Below are 14,326 nucleotides of genomic sequence, written 5' to 3' on the forward strand. Positions count from 1 at the left end.
TCCATGAAGAATTTTCTCACAACAGGTTTTATTCCTCAGCAAGCAGGTAATTCAATCCTCATTATCCTTTGTATTTCTTCCCCTAAGGAAAGCTGATGTCGTAAGAAATGTAGATGCACAAATGCTAAAGTTGTAACATTGAAAGAAACATTGAAAGTGGAGATTAAGGCACAACAAGGAAGCAACGAAAGAAAAAAATGCCATTCTTTGAATTCACACTTTTTATTCCTGTTACTCTCTGAGGTACCTTGATATTAATCTTGTAGCACTATCATTTTCCAAAGGAAGCGTAGTCAAAATTTATTTATTTTTTGATTCACTGTTCCTCTGCTTGGTCTGTTCGTGGCCTTTTACGAGGATTTGCTTTGTCTTCTGCTGGGCTCAGGTTTGAATCTGACTGCTGAGCATCTCTGAATCCTTGAGACTGTGAAAAGAAATAACAAAACTGTTCAACGATTGCAACTGATCAAAATGTAGAGCTATTATTATTATTATTATTTATTAGATTTGTATGCCGCCCCTCTCCGCAGACTCAGGGCAGCTCACAGCAATAATAGAAACAATATATTACAAATCTAATAATTAAAAGTCACTAAAAAAACCCTTATTAAAAACCAAAACATACACACAAACGACATTGTTTAGTCGACGGGACCCAGAGAAGGCCAACTCTGTGGGACCTTATCGGTCGCTGGGATTCGTGCGGCAGAAGACGGTTCCGGAGATATTCTGGCCCAATGCCATGAAGGGCTCTATAGGTCATAACCAACACTTTGAATTGTGACCGGAAACTGATAGGCAACCAATGCAGACTGCGGAGTGTTGGTGTAACATGGGCATACTTAGAGAAGCCCATGATTGCTCTCTCAGCTGCATTCTGCACAATCTGGAGTTTCTGAACACTTTTCAAAGGTAGCCCCATGTAGAGAGCATTACAGTAGTCGAGCCTCGAGGTGATGAGGACATGAGTAGTGAGTCCCAGTCCAGATAGGGCCACAACTGGTGCACCAGGCCAACCTGGGCAAACGCCCCCCTCACCACAGCTGAAAGATGGTTTTCTAATGTAAGCTATGGATCGAGGAGGACGCCCAAGTTGCGGACCCTCTCTGAGGGGGTCAGTAATTCCCCCCCAGGGTGATGGGCGGACAGCTGGAATTGTCCTTGGGAGGCAACACCCACAGGCACTCCGTCTAATCAGGGTTGAGTTTGAGTCTGTTGACACCCATCCAGACCCCAACAGCCTCCAGGCACCGGCACATCACTTCCACTGCTTTGTTGACTGGACATGGGGTGGAGATGTACAACTGGGTATCATCAGCGTACTGATGATACCTCACCCCATGCCCTTGGATGATATCGCCCAGCGGCTTCATGTAGATATTAAATAGCAGGGGGGAGAGGACCGACCCCTGAGGCATCCCACAAGGGAACAATCGGCTGGGTCCAAGGAAGGCTTCTTGAGGAGGGGGCACACAAGTGCCTCCTTGTAGGGATCCGGGAAGGACCCCCTCCCCAAAGAAGCATTGACAATCTCCTGGACCCCGCTCCGTGTCACCTCCCTGCTGGCTGAGACCAGCCAGGAGGGACACAGATCCAGTAAACAGGTGGCGGAACTCACAGCTCCAATGGCCTTGTGCACTTCATCAGTGGACTTCATCATTATAGTGTCTGAAAATCAGGAGTAGAAAATGCAAGTAGCAACCACAGTTGAGTCCAAAATTTATGTTGCTAAGCAAGATATTTGTGAAGTGACTTTTGCCCCATTCTAGGATGTTTTTGATACAGTTGTTAAATTCTGTTGCACTTAGCAACAGAAACGTTGCGATCAATTGTGGTCATAAGTTGAGGACTACCTGCACACAACAGACCTAGATACCACTTTTCAATTGCAAGCTGCATTTTGAGACACATCTCACTCACTCATTCAACTAGGAGAGTGATGGCGAACCTTTTTTGCCGAAAAAGCGTGTGCGCGTGCTATGATGCTTGCACGAGTGCCCACACCCATAAGTCAATGCCTGGGGAGGGTGAAAACACAGTGGGCCCACACCAACAAAATTATGTTCAACATCGACAAGAGCAAAGTCCTTCACCTAGGCAGAAAAAACCCTGGACACACATACAACCTGGGAGAAACCCCTCTTAGCAGTAGCGACTGCGAAAAAGACCTCGGAGTCTTGGTGGATAATCGACTAAACATGAGCCAACAATGTGCAGCAGCAGCCAAAAAAGACAATACAATACTAAGCTGCATCAACAGGGAAATACACTCCAAGACCAGGGAAGTCTTAATACCACTCTACTACGCCCTGGTCAGACCACACCTGGAGTACTGTGTTCAGTTCTGGTCACCACACTTCAAAAAAGACATTGAAACTCTGGAGAAGGTGCAGAAAAGAGCAACCAAGATGATTAAGGGACTGGAAACCAAGACTTACGAAGAGAGACTGAGGGAACTGGGCATGGATAGCCTAGAGAAAAGGAGGGCCAGAGCGGACAGGATAGCAGTCTACAAGTATACGAGGGGATGTCACAGAGAGGAGGGGATCGCTTTATTCTCCAGGGCACCGGAGGGCCGGATGAGGAACAACGGCTGGAAGCTGACCAAGGAGAGATTCAACCTGGAAATAAGGAAGAACTTCCTGACGGTCAGAATGATCAACCAGTGGAACAACCTACCAGTGGATGTTGTGAACTCCAATACTCTGGACATTTTTAAGAGGAAATTGGACTGTCATTTGGCTGGGATGCTATAGGGTTCCTGCTTAGGCAGGGGGTTGGATTTGATGACCCGCATGGTCCCTTCCAACTCTAACAATAAATAAAATAAAAATAAAACAGCTTGCCCCACCCCACACCGGGAAGCCCTCTGGAGGCTGGAAACAGCCTGTTTCTCAACTTCTGGTGGGCCCAGTAGGCTCGTCTTTCGCCCTCCCCAGGCTCCAAAGGCTTCTCTGGAGCCGAGGGAGGATAAAAATGCCCTCCCCATCCCCCCAGAGGCTCTCTGGAACCCAAAAACACCCTCCCAGAGCCTCTATGTGAGCCAAAAATGAGCTGGCTGGCACACTCATACACTGGAGCTGAGGTAGGGCAACGGCTCATGTGCCAGCAGATATGGCTCTGCATGTCACCTGTGGCACCCATGCCATAGGTTCGCCATCACTGAACTAGGAGAATGCAAAGATGCAATTCACGTACCTGTTCTTTTCTTTTTAAAAATTTTCTACTTTTTTCTCAAAGTTAAAATAAAGAAAAAGAAGAAATAAGCTACCAACTATCAGACACTAGTAATAATTTTTTTAAAAAATCATGTGTACAGAAAAGGAAGAGGAAGAGGAAGAAGAGGAAGAGGAGGAGGAAGAAGAAGAAGAAGTAGTAGTAGTAGTAGTAGTTGGGGGAAGAAGAAGAAGTTAGTTGGGGGAAAGATCAAAAGCAACATGAGAAAATATTATTTTACTGAAAGAGCAGTAGATCCTTGGAACAAACTTCCAGCAGGCGTGGTTGGTAAATCCACAGTAACTGAATTTAAACATGCCTGGGATAAACATATATCCATTGTAAGATAAAATACAGAAAATAGTATAAGGGCAGACTAGATGGATCATGAGGTCTTTTTCTGCCGTCAGTCTTCTATGTTTCTAAGAAGAATCATTCATACTGGCATGTAACATTAAAAAAATCCACCTTGGCTGAATCCTGCCAAATATATCAAAAGTATCTGATATTACCTGTTTTTAAGTTTTCAAATTTCTCATGAAAAATTATTTGGAAAGAGGGAGCGATCTGTCAGGAACCGAAACGTTAGCCTTGCTTTTTGAATCCTCCCGCAGAGTGACAGATGGAATCACAGCGGCTAAGTCACGGTTAAAGGAGAAGGCTAACTTCTCTGCCGAAATCGGTGAGGGTAATCCCATTCCCCTGTTCTTTTCTTACGCTCGGAATTAGTCCCCTAATAAGTAATTATTCCCCCAGTGTTCTCCTGCCTGCTCTTAAAAATGGCAAACGGCGGGTGGCTACCAATTGCTCAAGGAAGCAGCAAATTTGTTTCAGGAGAGATGCCATCTGAAGCTGGCAGAATGTGAAAATTGTGGCATGGGTGAGGGCTATAAAACGACAAGGAAGACCCAGCTTGATCTGTAACACAAACAGAGAAACAACTTATCTCGGAGATGATGAGCGGAGCTGCAAAGCCACTAATCTTTTTTTATTAAAGGACAGATAAGGAGAGGAATCGATTTCCATAGTATTTATTTATTTACAGTGTTCCCTCAATTTTCGCGAGGGCTGCGTTCCGAGACCGCCGGCGAAAGTAGAATTTCTGCAAAGTAGAGGTGCGGAAGTAAATACACAATTTTTGGCTATGGACAGTATCACAAGCCTTCCCTTAACACTTTAAAACCCCTAAATTACCATTTCCCATTGCCTTAACAACCATTTACTCATCATTATTACTGGTACTCACCGTTGAATAAGACACTTAGTGATCCTGATATTTATAAACATAATTATTTATTAACAATAATTATTTTTTTTGTTATTTATTTGCAAAAATTATTAGCTTGGCAATGACGTATGATGTCATCGGGCAGGAAAAACCGTGGTATAGAAAAAACCCGGCAAAGTATTTTTTAATTAATATTTTTTGAAAAACCGTGGTACAGTGATCCCCCGGTTTTCGCGACCCCGATCACTGCGAAATGGCTATATCGCGAGTTTTCAACCCGGAAGTAAACTCCACCATCTGCGCATGCGTGCCCTTCCACGCATGCGTAGATGGTGGAGTTTCCCCGCCGGGCAGAGGCTTCCCTGGGTCTTCCCCCACTTGCCCCGGTAAGACAGCGGCGATGCGAGCAACGGGGCGGGCGGGCAGCACGCGCGAGCGCGGGGATACCCCAGCTCTGCTTCTCAGCTGGGAAGCGGAGCTGGCAATGGTGGACGGCGCGCGCGAGCGCGGGGATACCCCAGCTCTGCTTCCCAGCTGAGAAGCGGAGCTAGGGTGTCCGCACGCGCGCGCGCGCGCTTCGGGACACCCCCAGCTCTGCTTCTCAGCTGGGAAGCGGAGCTGGCAATGGCGGACGGCGCGCGCGAGCGCGGGGATACCCCAGCTCTGCTTCCCAGCTGAGAAGCGGAGCTAGGGTGTCCGCACGCGCGCGCACGCTTCGGGACACCCCCAGCTCCGCTTCTCAGCTGGGAAGCGGAGCTGGCAATGGCGGATGGCGCGCGCGAGCGCGGGGATACCCCAGCTCTGCTTCCCAGCTGAGAAGCGGAGCTAGGGTGTCCGCACGCGCGCGCGCGCTTCGGGACACCCCCAGCTCTGCTTCTCAGCTGGGAAGCGGAGCTGGCAATGGCGGACGGCGCACGCGAGCGCGGGGATACCCCAGCTCTGCTTCCCAGCTGAGAAGCGGAGCTAGGGTGTCCGCACGCGCGCGCGCGCTTCGGGACACCCCCAGCTCTGCTTCTCAGCTGGGAAGCGGAGCTGGCAATGGCGGACGGTGCGCGCGAGCGCGGGGATACCCCAGCTCTGCTTCCCAGCTGAGAAGCGGAGTTAGGGTGTCCGCACGCGCGCGCGCGCTTCGGGACACCCCCAGCTCTGCTTCTCAGCTGGGAAGCGGAGCTGGCAATGGTGGACGGCGCGCGCGAGCGCGGGGATACCCCAGCTCTGCTTCCCAGCTGAGAAGCGGAGCTAGGGTGTCCGCACGCGCGCGCGCGCGCTTCGGGACACCCCCCGCTCCGCTTCTCAGCTGGGAAGCGGAGCTGGCAATGGCGGGCGAAGGGCGGGCGGCGGTGGAAGTAAAAACACCATCTGCGCATGTGCAGATGGTGTTTTTACTTCCGCATCGCTACTTCGCGAAAACCCGCTCGTTGCGGGGGCTCCCGGAACGGAACCCTCGCAACGAGCGGGGGATCACTGTATAGGCTATTTGCAAAGTTCGAACCCGCGAAAATCGAGGGAACACTGTATTTATTTATTTATTAGATTTGTATGCCGCCCCTCTCCGTAGACTCAGGGCGGCTCACAACACAATAAAAACAGTTCCTGACAAATCTAATAATTTACAATTTAAAATTTAAAATAGTTTAAAAAAACCCATTTTTAAGCAGACATACCTACAAATATACCATACATAAATTATATAGGCCCAGGGGAGATATCTTAGTTCCCCCATGCCTGACGACAAAGGTGGGTTTTAAGGAAAGGCAAGGAGGGTAGGGGCAGTTCTAATCTCTGGGGGGAGCTGGTTCCAGAGAGTCGGGGACGCCACAGAGAAGGCTCTTCCCCTGGGGCCCGCCAACCGACATTGTTTAGTTGACAGGACCTGGAGAAGGCCAACTCTGTGGGACCTAATCGGTCGCTGGGATTCGTGCAGCAGAAGGCGGTCCCGGAGATATTCTGGTCCGATGCCATGAAGGGCTTTATAGGTCATAACCAACACTTTGAAATTGTGACCGGAAATTGATCGGCAACCAATGCAGACTGCGGAGTGTTGGTGTAACATGGTGTAATTTAGGCAAGCCACCCTCACTCTTCAAAAGTGGCCCAAAATAATTACGTGAATAGAATAAAGCAGAAATATTTCAGAGCTGCCTCTGCAACTCATCATGGAAATTAGGTTCCTGAAGGCAAAAATGGACAGCTAAAACACTCCCAAAATTAGAAAGTTAAAATAATAAAAAATTAAATTAAATTAAGGTTCTAGATTTGAGTCTGTAGAGGTTCTCAATCACCCAGGTCATTGTTGTCCCAAAGGTGCTTTTTCAGGAGGCAACTGGATTTTTGGGGGGTGTTTTTTTCCCCCTCTCAAGATCTTTCTTTCGCTTCTCATCCGAGAAGCTTCTTCAGTTCTGACTGGATGGTGGGGAATGGAAAGATTTATACTCTTTGCAGACAGCTGGTCATTTGCATATTTTTGGAGCAGGGGTCTCCAATCTTGGAAACTTTAAGACTTATGGACTTCAACTCCCAGAATTCCCAGCCAGCAAAGCAAAGGTTGGAGAACCCTGTTTTAGAAATACAGTGATATCTCGTCTTACGAACTTAATTGGTTCTGGGACGAGGTTCTTAAGGTGAAAAGTTTGTAAGACAAAACAATGTTTCCCATAGGAATCAATGGAAAAGCGATTAATGCGTGCAAGCCCAAAATTCACCCCTTTTGCCAGCCGAAGAGCCCGTTTTTGCGCTGCTGGGATTCTCCTGAGGCTCCCCTCCATTGGAAACCCCACCTCCGGACTTCTGTGTTTTTGCGATGCTGCAGGGGAATCCCAGCATCGCAAAAACGAGCGCTTCGCTGGCAACGGAAGTCTGGAGGTGGGTTTCCCAGCGAAGGAAACCTCAGTGAAATCGCAACATTGCAAAAACACCGAAGTGCTCAAAACCCCACCTCCAGACCTCTGTGTTTTTGCGATTCTGCGATTTCACCGAGGCTCCCCTCGCTGGGAAACCCCACCTCCAGACAAAAACAGGTGCTTCGTTGGCAACGGAAGTCTGGAGGCGGTGCATCCCAGTGGCGGCGGTGGATTTGTAAGGTGAAAATAGTTGGTAAGAGGCAAAAAAATCTTAAACCCCGGGTTTGTATCTCAAAAAGTTTGTATGATGAGGCGTTTGTAAGACGAGGTATCACTGTACATAGAAGATTGACGGCAGAAAAAGACCTCATGGTCCATCTAATCTGCCCTTATACTATTTCCTGTATTTTATCTTAGGATGGATACATGTTTACCCCAGGCATGTTTAAATTCAGTTCCTGTGGATTTACCAACCACGTCTGCTGGAAGTTTGTTCCAAGCATCTACTACTCTTTCAGTCAAATACTATTTTCTCACGTTGCTTCTGATCTTTTCCCCAACTAACTTCAGATTGTGTCCCCTTGTTCTTGTGTTCATTTCCCTATTAAAAACACTTCCTTCCTGAACCTTATTTAACCCTTTAACATATTTAAATGTTTCGAACGTGTCCCCCCTTTCCCTTTTGTCCTCCAGACTCTACAGATGGAGTTCATGAAGTCTTTCCTGATACGTTTCATGCTTAAGACCTTCCACCATTTTTGTAGCCCGTTTTTGGACCCGATCAATTTTGTCAATATATTTTTGTAGGTGAAGTCTCCAGAACTGGACACAGTATTCCAAATGGGGTCTCACCAGCGCTCTATACAGCGGGATCACAATCTCCCTCTTCCTGCTTGTTATAATTCTAGCTATGCAGCCAGGCATTCTACTTGCTTTTCCTACCGCCTGACAGCACTGTTCTCCCATTTTGAGACTGCCAGAGAGAGAGAGAGAGAGAAAGAGAGGAAGAAAGAGATAGAGATAGAGAGAGAGGGAGGGAGAGAGAGAGAGAGAGAGGGAGAGAAAGAGAGGGAGGGAGGGAGGGAGAGAGAGAGAGAGAGAGGGAGAGAGGGAGAGAGAGAGAGACTTAACTGAGTTTTCTGTGACTAATTTTTGAGTCAGGAAGAGCTTTGGGAAAACGATTTTTACATTTATGATTTCCGCCCTAGCTGTTCTGCCAAAAGCAATCATACTGCTCCCGTTCTGTGTAATCACGACAGCATCGCCCCAAAATAAAACTGTGACCGATGGGCTTTGCCAAGAACCAAAGAAGAGGCAGATTTCACTAGAAGACCTAAGACTTTAGAACTGACTTGCCTATACAGTTTAGTCCTCAACTTACAATCGTTCATTTAGTGACTGTTCAAGGTTAGAAAGACACTGAAAAAAATAACATTTTTCCCCACACTTATGACCGTTGCAGCATCCTGTGGTCACACAATTGAGATTAAAACTGGCATGGATTTATGACGGTTGCAGTGTCACAGGATCTCCTTTGCAAACCTCTGACAAGCAAAGCCAATGGGGAAGTCAGATTTCCTTAACAAACGTGTGACTAACTTAACAACTGCAGCGATTCACTTAACAGCCATGACAAGAAAATGGGGCAAAACTCATTTAACAACCCTCATGCTTAACAATGGAAATTTGGGGCTGAATTGTAGTCATAAGTAGAGGACAACCTGCACTCAGAGCAGCAAGGCTAATTCAGAATATAGTGATTTCCAAATAGCAGATCACAGAGGCCAAACGATGAGACAGATGGTTTCTAAGGATGATAAACACAGGTGAAACTCGAAAAATTAGAATATGGTGCAAGTGAAATGTAATATATGGGAGAGACTCATTACATGCAAGGCAAGATAGTTCAAGACATGATTTGTCATAACTGTGATGATTATGGGGTACAGCTCATGAGGACCGCAAATCCACCATCTCAGAAAATTAGAATATTACATGTGATCAATAAAACAAGGATTGTACTTAGAACAATATCGGACCTCTGAAAAGTATAAGCATGTGGCCTGAAGCCTCTGGAGTGCGGAAAACAACACAACGGGCAAACTGGAAGTCCATATAGGCCTCCAGGGCAATCTGAGGAACATGACAACAAGATGGTGGATGAAATTACCCTAATGGCAGTGAAGGGAGATATTGTGGTTATGGGTGATTTCAACATGCCTGATGTTGACTGGAATATCCCCAGTGCCCTTACATGCAAAAGTAAGAATATAGTAGAGGCCTTTACAGGAGCAGCTCTGGCACAGCTGGTTAAGACACCAACTAGAGGGGAGAATATTCTAGATTTAGTTTTTACAAATGGAAATTGGGTTTCAGAGGTCAAGGTGGGAGAAAATTTAGGTTGCAGTGACCATCTATGCTTGTGGTTTGATGTAAAAACTGATTGTGAGCAATCCTATACTGCAACCAAAGTTTCGGGTTTCAGAAAAACAAAATTTAATGCAATGGGAGAATATTTAAATAATGAATTAAAGGGGAGGGATAAAATGGCAGGAGCGATCACCCAGTGGACTGTATTAAAAAAGGCCATCTTAAAAGCCACTGGACTATATGTAAGACAAATAACCTTTTTCTGCCGTCAGACTTCTATGTTTCTATGTTTTCACCATCCTAGGCTTCAGTGAGACCTGTGTGCATACACAGAGGTGAGAGGGAGTTGTGTGCATGCACAGCAAGGGGGCTGTGCATATATGGGGGGAGGGAATAGGTGTGGGCATGCGCACGGGTGTTTGTGCGTGCACTCACCCCCGTTTGGCACGTGGACCAAAAAACGTTCATCACCACTGCACTAGACCAATAATCAAGAAGTAAACAATTTCCCAATCAAGAAACTACCAACAAGGTAAACAATGGAGCAGTAAACAACAGCCTAATGAAGGAACCACTCCCGCCAACACAAAGAGGGCAAGTTACTAGTATAAAAATAAGAGCAAAAGCCACTCCCTTCTAGCACTGATGATGTTACCTAGTTTGGTAACGAAACATCTGCAAGAAAACCACCAAGCTCAAAACCACCTTGATGCGCAAACATCGAGGACCACACGGTTCCACCCTAAGCTATGGTAGAAACATTCTCTTCTGTTTTTAGATTTATGGATTCGCCCCCCCCCCCCCCTTTCCCATCACCACAATTTTCATAGTTCTACTTTGGTGATGCCAAAACACATCCAGAACTCAAAATACAGTTCTAAAAACCCATAGGAAATGCTATGGCAACATGTTTCCAGGGAAGGAAACACTTATAGTTTGGTAAGCTGTGCGCTTTTGACATTTGAAGAAGAGTTTAACATTCTTTTGGCTTAGCTCCATGTTCTGCAGAAACTGTCCATAAAATGTGGCTAGTTACAATATTTATTTCAGGATTATACTCGGGCGTCTCAAATGGCATCAAAAATACCTGGAAAGTTTTGCATTTCCGTATCCTGTTCAGTTCACTTGACATGTGGTTCCTTGCCATATTCCAATGGATATTATGACTCAATGCTATTTGCCAATTCCAGGATTGGCTATACAGGTAGTCCTCAACGTACGACCACAATTGAGACAAAGAATTTTATCTATCTATCTATCTATCTATCTATCTATCTATCTATCTATCTATCTATCTATCTATCTATCTATCTATTGGATTTGTATGCCGCCCCTCTCCATGGACTCGGGGCGGCTAACAACAGTGACAAAAACCAGAATGTAAAAAAGCCAATACCACAACAGCTAAAAACCCTTGTTATAAAAACCAATCATACATACAAACATACCATGCATAAATTGTAGAAGCCTAGGGGGAAAGATTATCTTAATTCCCCCATGCCTGACGGCAGAGGTGGGTTTTGAGGAACTTACGAAAGGCAAGGAGGGTGGGGGCTATTCTAATCTCTGGGGGGAGTTGGTTCCAGAGGGCTGGGGCCGCCAGAGAAGGCTCTTCCCCTGGGCCCCGCCAACCAACATTGTTTAGTTGACGGGACCCAGAGAAGGCCCACTCTGGGAGCGTTACAGTAGTCGAGCCTCGAAGTGATGAGGGCATGAGTGACTGTGAGCAGTGACTCCCAGTCCAAATAGGGCCGCAACTGGTGCACCAGGCGAACCTCGGCAAACGCCACCCTCGCGACAGCTGAAAGATGTTTCTCTAATGTGAGCTGTGGATCGAGGAGGATGCCCAAGTTGTGGACCCTCTCTGAGGGGGTCAATAACCCCCCCCCCCCCCAGGGTGATGGAGGGACAGATAGAATTGTCCTTGGGAGGAAGAACCCACAGCCACTCCGTCTTATCAGGGTTGAGTTTGAGTCTGTTGACACCCATCCAGACCCCAACAGCCTCCAGGCACCGGCACATCACTTCCACTGCTTCACTGACTGGACTTTGCTAAGTGAGTCATTTTGTTAAATGTGTTTTGCCCCAATTTAAGTCTTTTCTTTGCCACATTTGTGAAGCGAATTGCTGCACTTGTTAAGTTAGTCACAGGGTTGTTAAATGAATCTGGCTTCCCTGTGGACTTTGCTTGTCCAAAGGTTGCAATAGGGAATCACATAACCCTGGGACACTGCAATCATTTTAAATATGAGTCGGTTGTCAAGAATTTTGATCATGTGACCGAGGGGATGCTGCAACCGCCATAAGTGTGAAAAACAGTCATAAGTAACTTTTCTCAGTATTGCAATTTCTGTCACTAAACAAATTATTCTAAGGCAAGGACCATCTGTAAGCTAATTTAATAACTAATAAGTAGGATTTTCATTTAACAAAGAACACAACTATGGAAAATCCAACTGAGGAAATATTGAGGACAGTATAAAAGGTCAACATAGCTGCACAAAATTACCTTAAATTCTGGGGGGGAAAAATTCAAATAAAAGACGGAGAGAGGATCAAAAACATCAAAGATGGTTCACAGACGCAGGCAGCCCGATTTACTGATGGTGTCAAGAACGCTAAAGCTCAGAAGAAACTGAGTTTGTCAAAAGGAGTTAAGGGTAATAAGAAGGGCGACTTCAAATAGATTTATAGGAAAAGGAAAAGAATCAATATAGCAGCTATTCAGCGCTATTAAAGCTGACACCAACCAGAGCGTGTCAGCGTTCCAAGTAATGCACCCACTGAAAGCAGAACTCCAAGGCAGGCATATTCATCAAAGAACAATTTATTGGATACATCATATTGGCACAACTGGTGAAAACCGACTCTGAAAGTTCCCGTGGTTTTAATCTAATTAAAAAGTACAAGTTCCTCCTTCTCACCCCAGGTCATCAGTCACATTGTCCAACAGTGGGACTAGCTGGTTACTCCACTCTTCCTCTTCTCAGCCATCTGTTGGAATGACCTTGGTTCTCACAAACTCTCCCCCCAAAATTGCCTAAAATTCCCCCCACCCTTTCTCCCCCTTTGCTTTGTGGCAATCACGAAGCCTCAAAGACAGCCTCATCAAGGTTCGCTTCTGTTCTGTCCCAGCTTATGCATCTTGAAAACAAAGTAGGAATCCACGCATTGATATTTTCAATTCAGTCTTTTAATATATAAAGTCCCATTTTTACCGCTCAGGCAGTAATAGTTTTGGGTTGGAAGGATGCGACAAAATGGACAATGCAAAATTGGTATAGGCCAGAGTTTTAAATAATATTAGGCAACTCGCAACCTGTTGGATCATCTTTTCAGAGATATTTCCTTTCCACCTTCTCCAACACCTTCAACAGTATCAGAGATTCTAATTTGGGATCATAACCCGAGATGTATCTGCCCTAAAAGTAGCCCGTGTCAAACTGTCAAAATCAGGAGTTGGTTTATGACATTTTGCATCCAATACATTTTGCATTGGTATAGGTACATGGTGGACCATATTCAATTCGAAATTATGGATAAAAGGATAAATTCGGATAAGGAAACTGAATTGGGACAACTGATGGGATGGTGGGACAAGGTAAGAGTCTTCGGAGAGGGGCGGCATACAAATCTAATAAATTATTAACTATTATTATTATGATGAGCAGAATCCGAGACCAAGCTACAAGAAATAAATTGGAATCACTCTATAATATGTAAATAAATACATTGCTCTTGGGTCAAGTGGACTATATAAGAAACACCCCCGATTTGGTGGTGGGGAATGTGTGTGTGTCTGGGTGGTGGGTACATTTCACTATGCACTGTTTTATGTTGTGTGTATATTAAATTTGTTAAAAATTAATACAAATAATAAATAAATTTTAAAAGTCCCATTTTTACAATCCAAACTCATGCATGTGAGATAAGTTCTTGCGGGAACAGCGCAATTTTGGTGCTGCACCTGTGGAGGCAGCAAAAGCTTTGGTCTTTGGCAGCAGCCTCCCCGCAGAACTGATATCACCAGCAATGGGCTACGAGCCGGAACGCTAAATTGTGCTCACCGCCGCAGCTCGTAAGTTCTTGCGGGAACAGCGCGATTTTGGTGCTGCACCTGTGGAGGTAGCAAAATCGAGCACGGAACCGCAGGTAAAACCTTGCCAAAACAAGGGTGCAATTTTGCTACCTCCACAGGTGCAGCAGCAAAATCGTGCTGGTCCTGCAAGAACTTATGAGCTGCGGCGGTGAGCGCAATTTAGCGTTCCGGCTCGTAGCCCATTGCTGGTGATATCAGTTCTGCGGGGAGGCTGATGCCAAAGACCAAACCTACTGGTGCATTCCTTCATGAGATAAGAAGTCTACGGTTTCACAGACATTCTATCTATCTATCTATCTATCTATCTATCTATCTATCTATCTATCTATCTATCTATCTATCTATCTATCTATCGGATTTGTATGCCGCCCCTCTCCATAGACTTGGGGCGGCTAACAACAGTGGTAAAAACAACATGTGACAATCCAATACTAAAACAGCTAAAAACCCTCATTATAAAACCAATCATACATACAAACATACCATACATAAATTGTAGAAGCCTAGGGGGAAAAAATATCTCAGTTCCCCCATGCCTGACGGCAGAGGTGGGTTTTAAGCAGCTTACGAAAG

At 45.7% G+C, this 14,326-nt stretch overlaps 1 protein-coding gene across 1 annotated transcript in view; it reads right to left on the reverse strand.

Annotated features, from left to right (window-relative positions):
* Positions 1–203: 203 nt before the first annotated feature.
* Positions 204–14,326, reverse strand: part of RAD51C (RAD51 paralog C) — a 74,550-nt gene continuing 60,427 nt past the window's right edge. The window contains exon 9 of the mRNA XM_070742689.1: positions 204–424. Within this exon, the coding sequence (XP_070598790.1) occupies positions 317–424 (108 nt within the window). The 3' untranslated portion in view covers positions 204–316. The remainder of the gene's footprint in view (positions 425–14,326) is intronic.

This window comes from Erythrolamprus reginae, chromosome 1 (genome assembly GCF_031021105.1).
Source record: "Erythrolamprus reginae isolate rEryReg1 chromosome 1, rEryReg1.hap1, whole genome shotgun sequence".
NCBI classification, from domain to species: domain Eukaryota; kingdom Metazoa; phylum Chordata; class Lepidosauria; order Squamata; family Dipsadidae; genus Erythrolamprus; species Erythrolamprus reginae.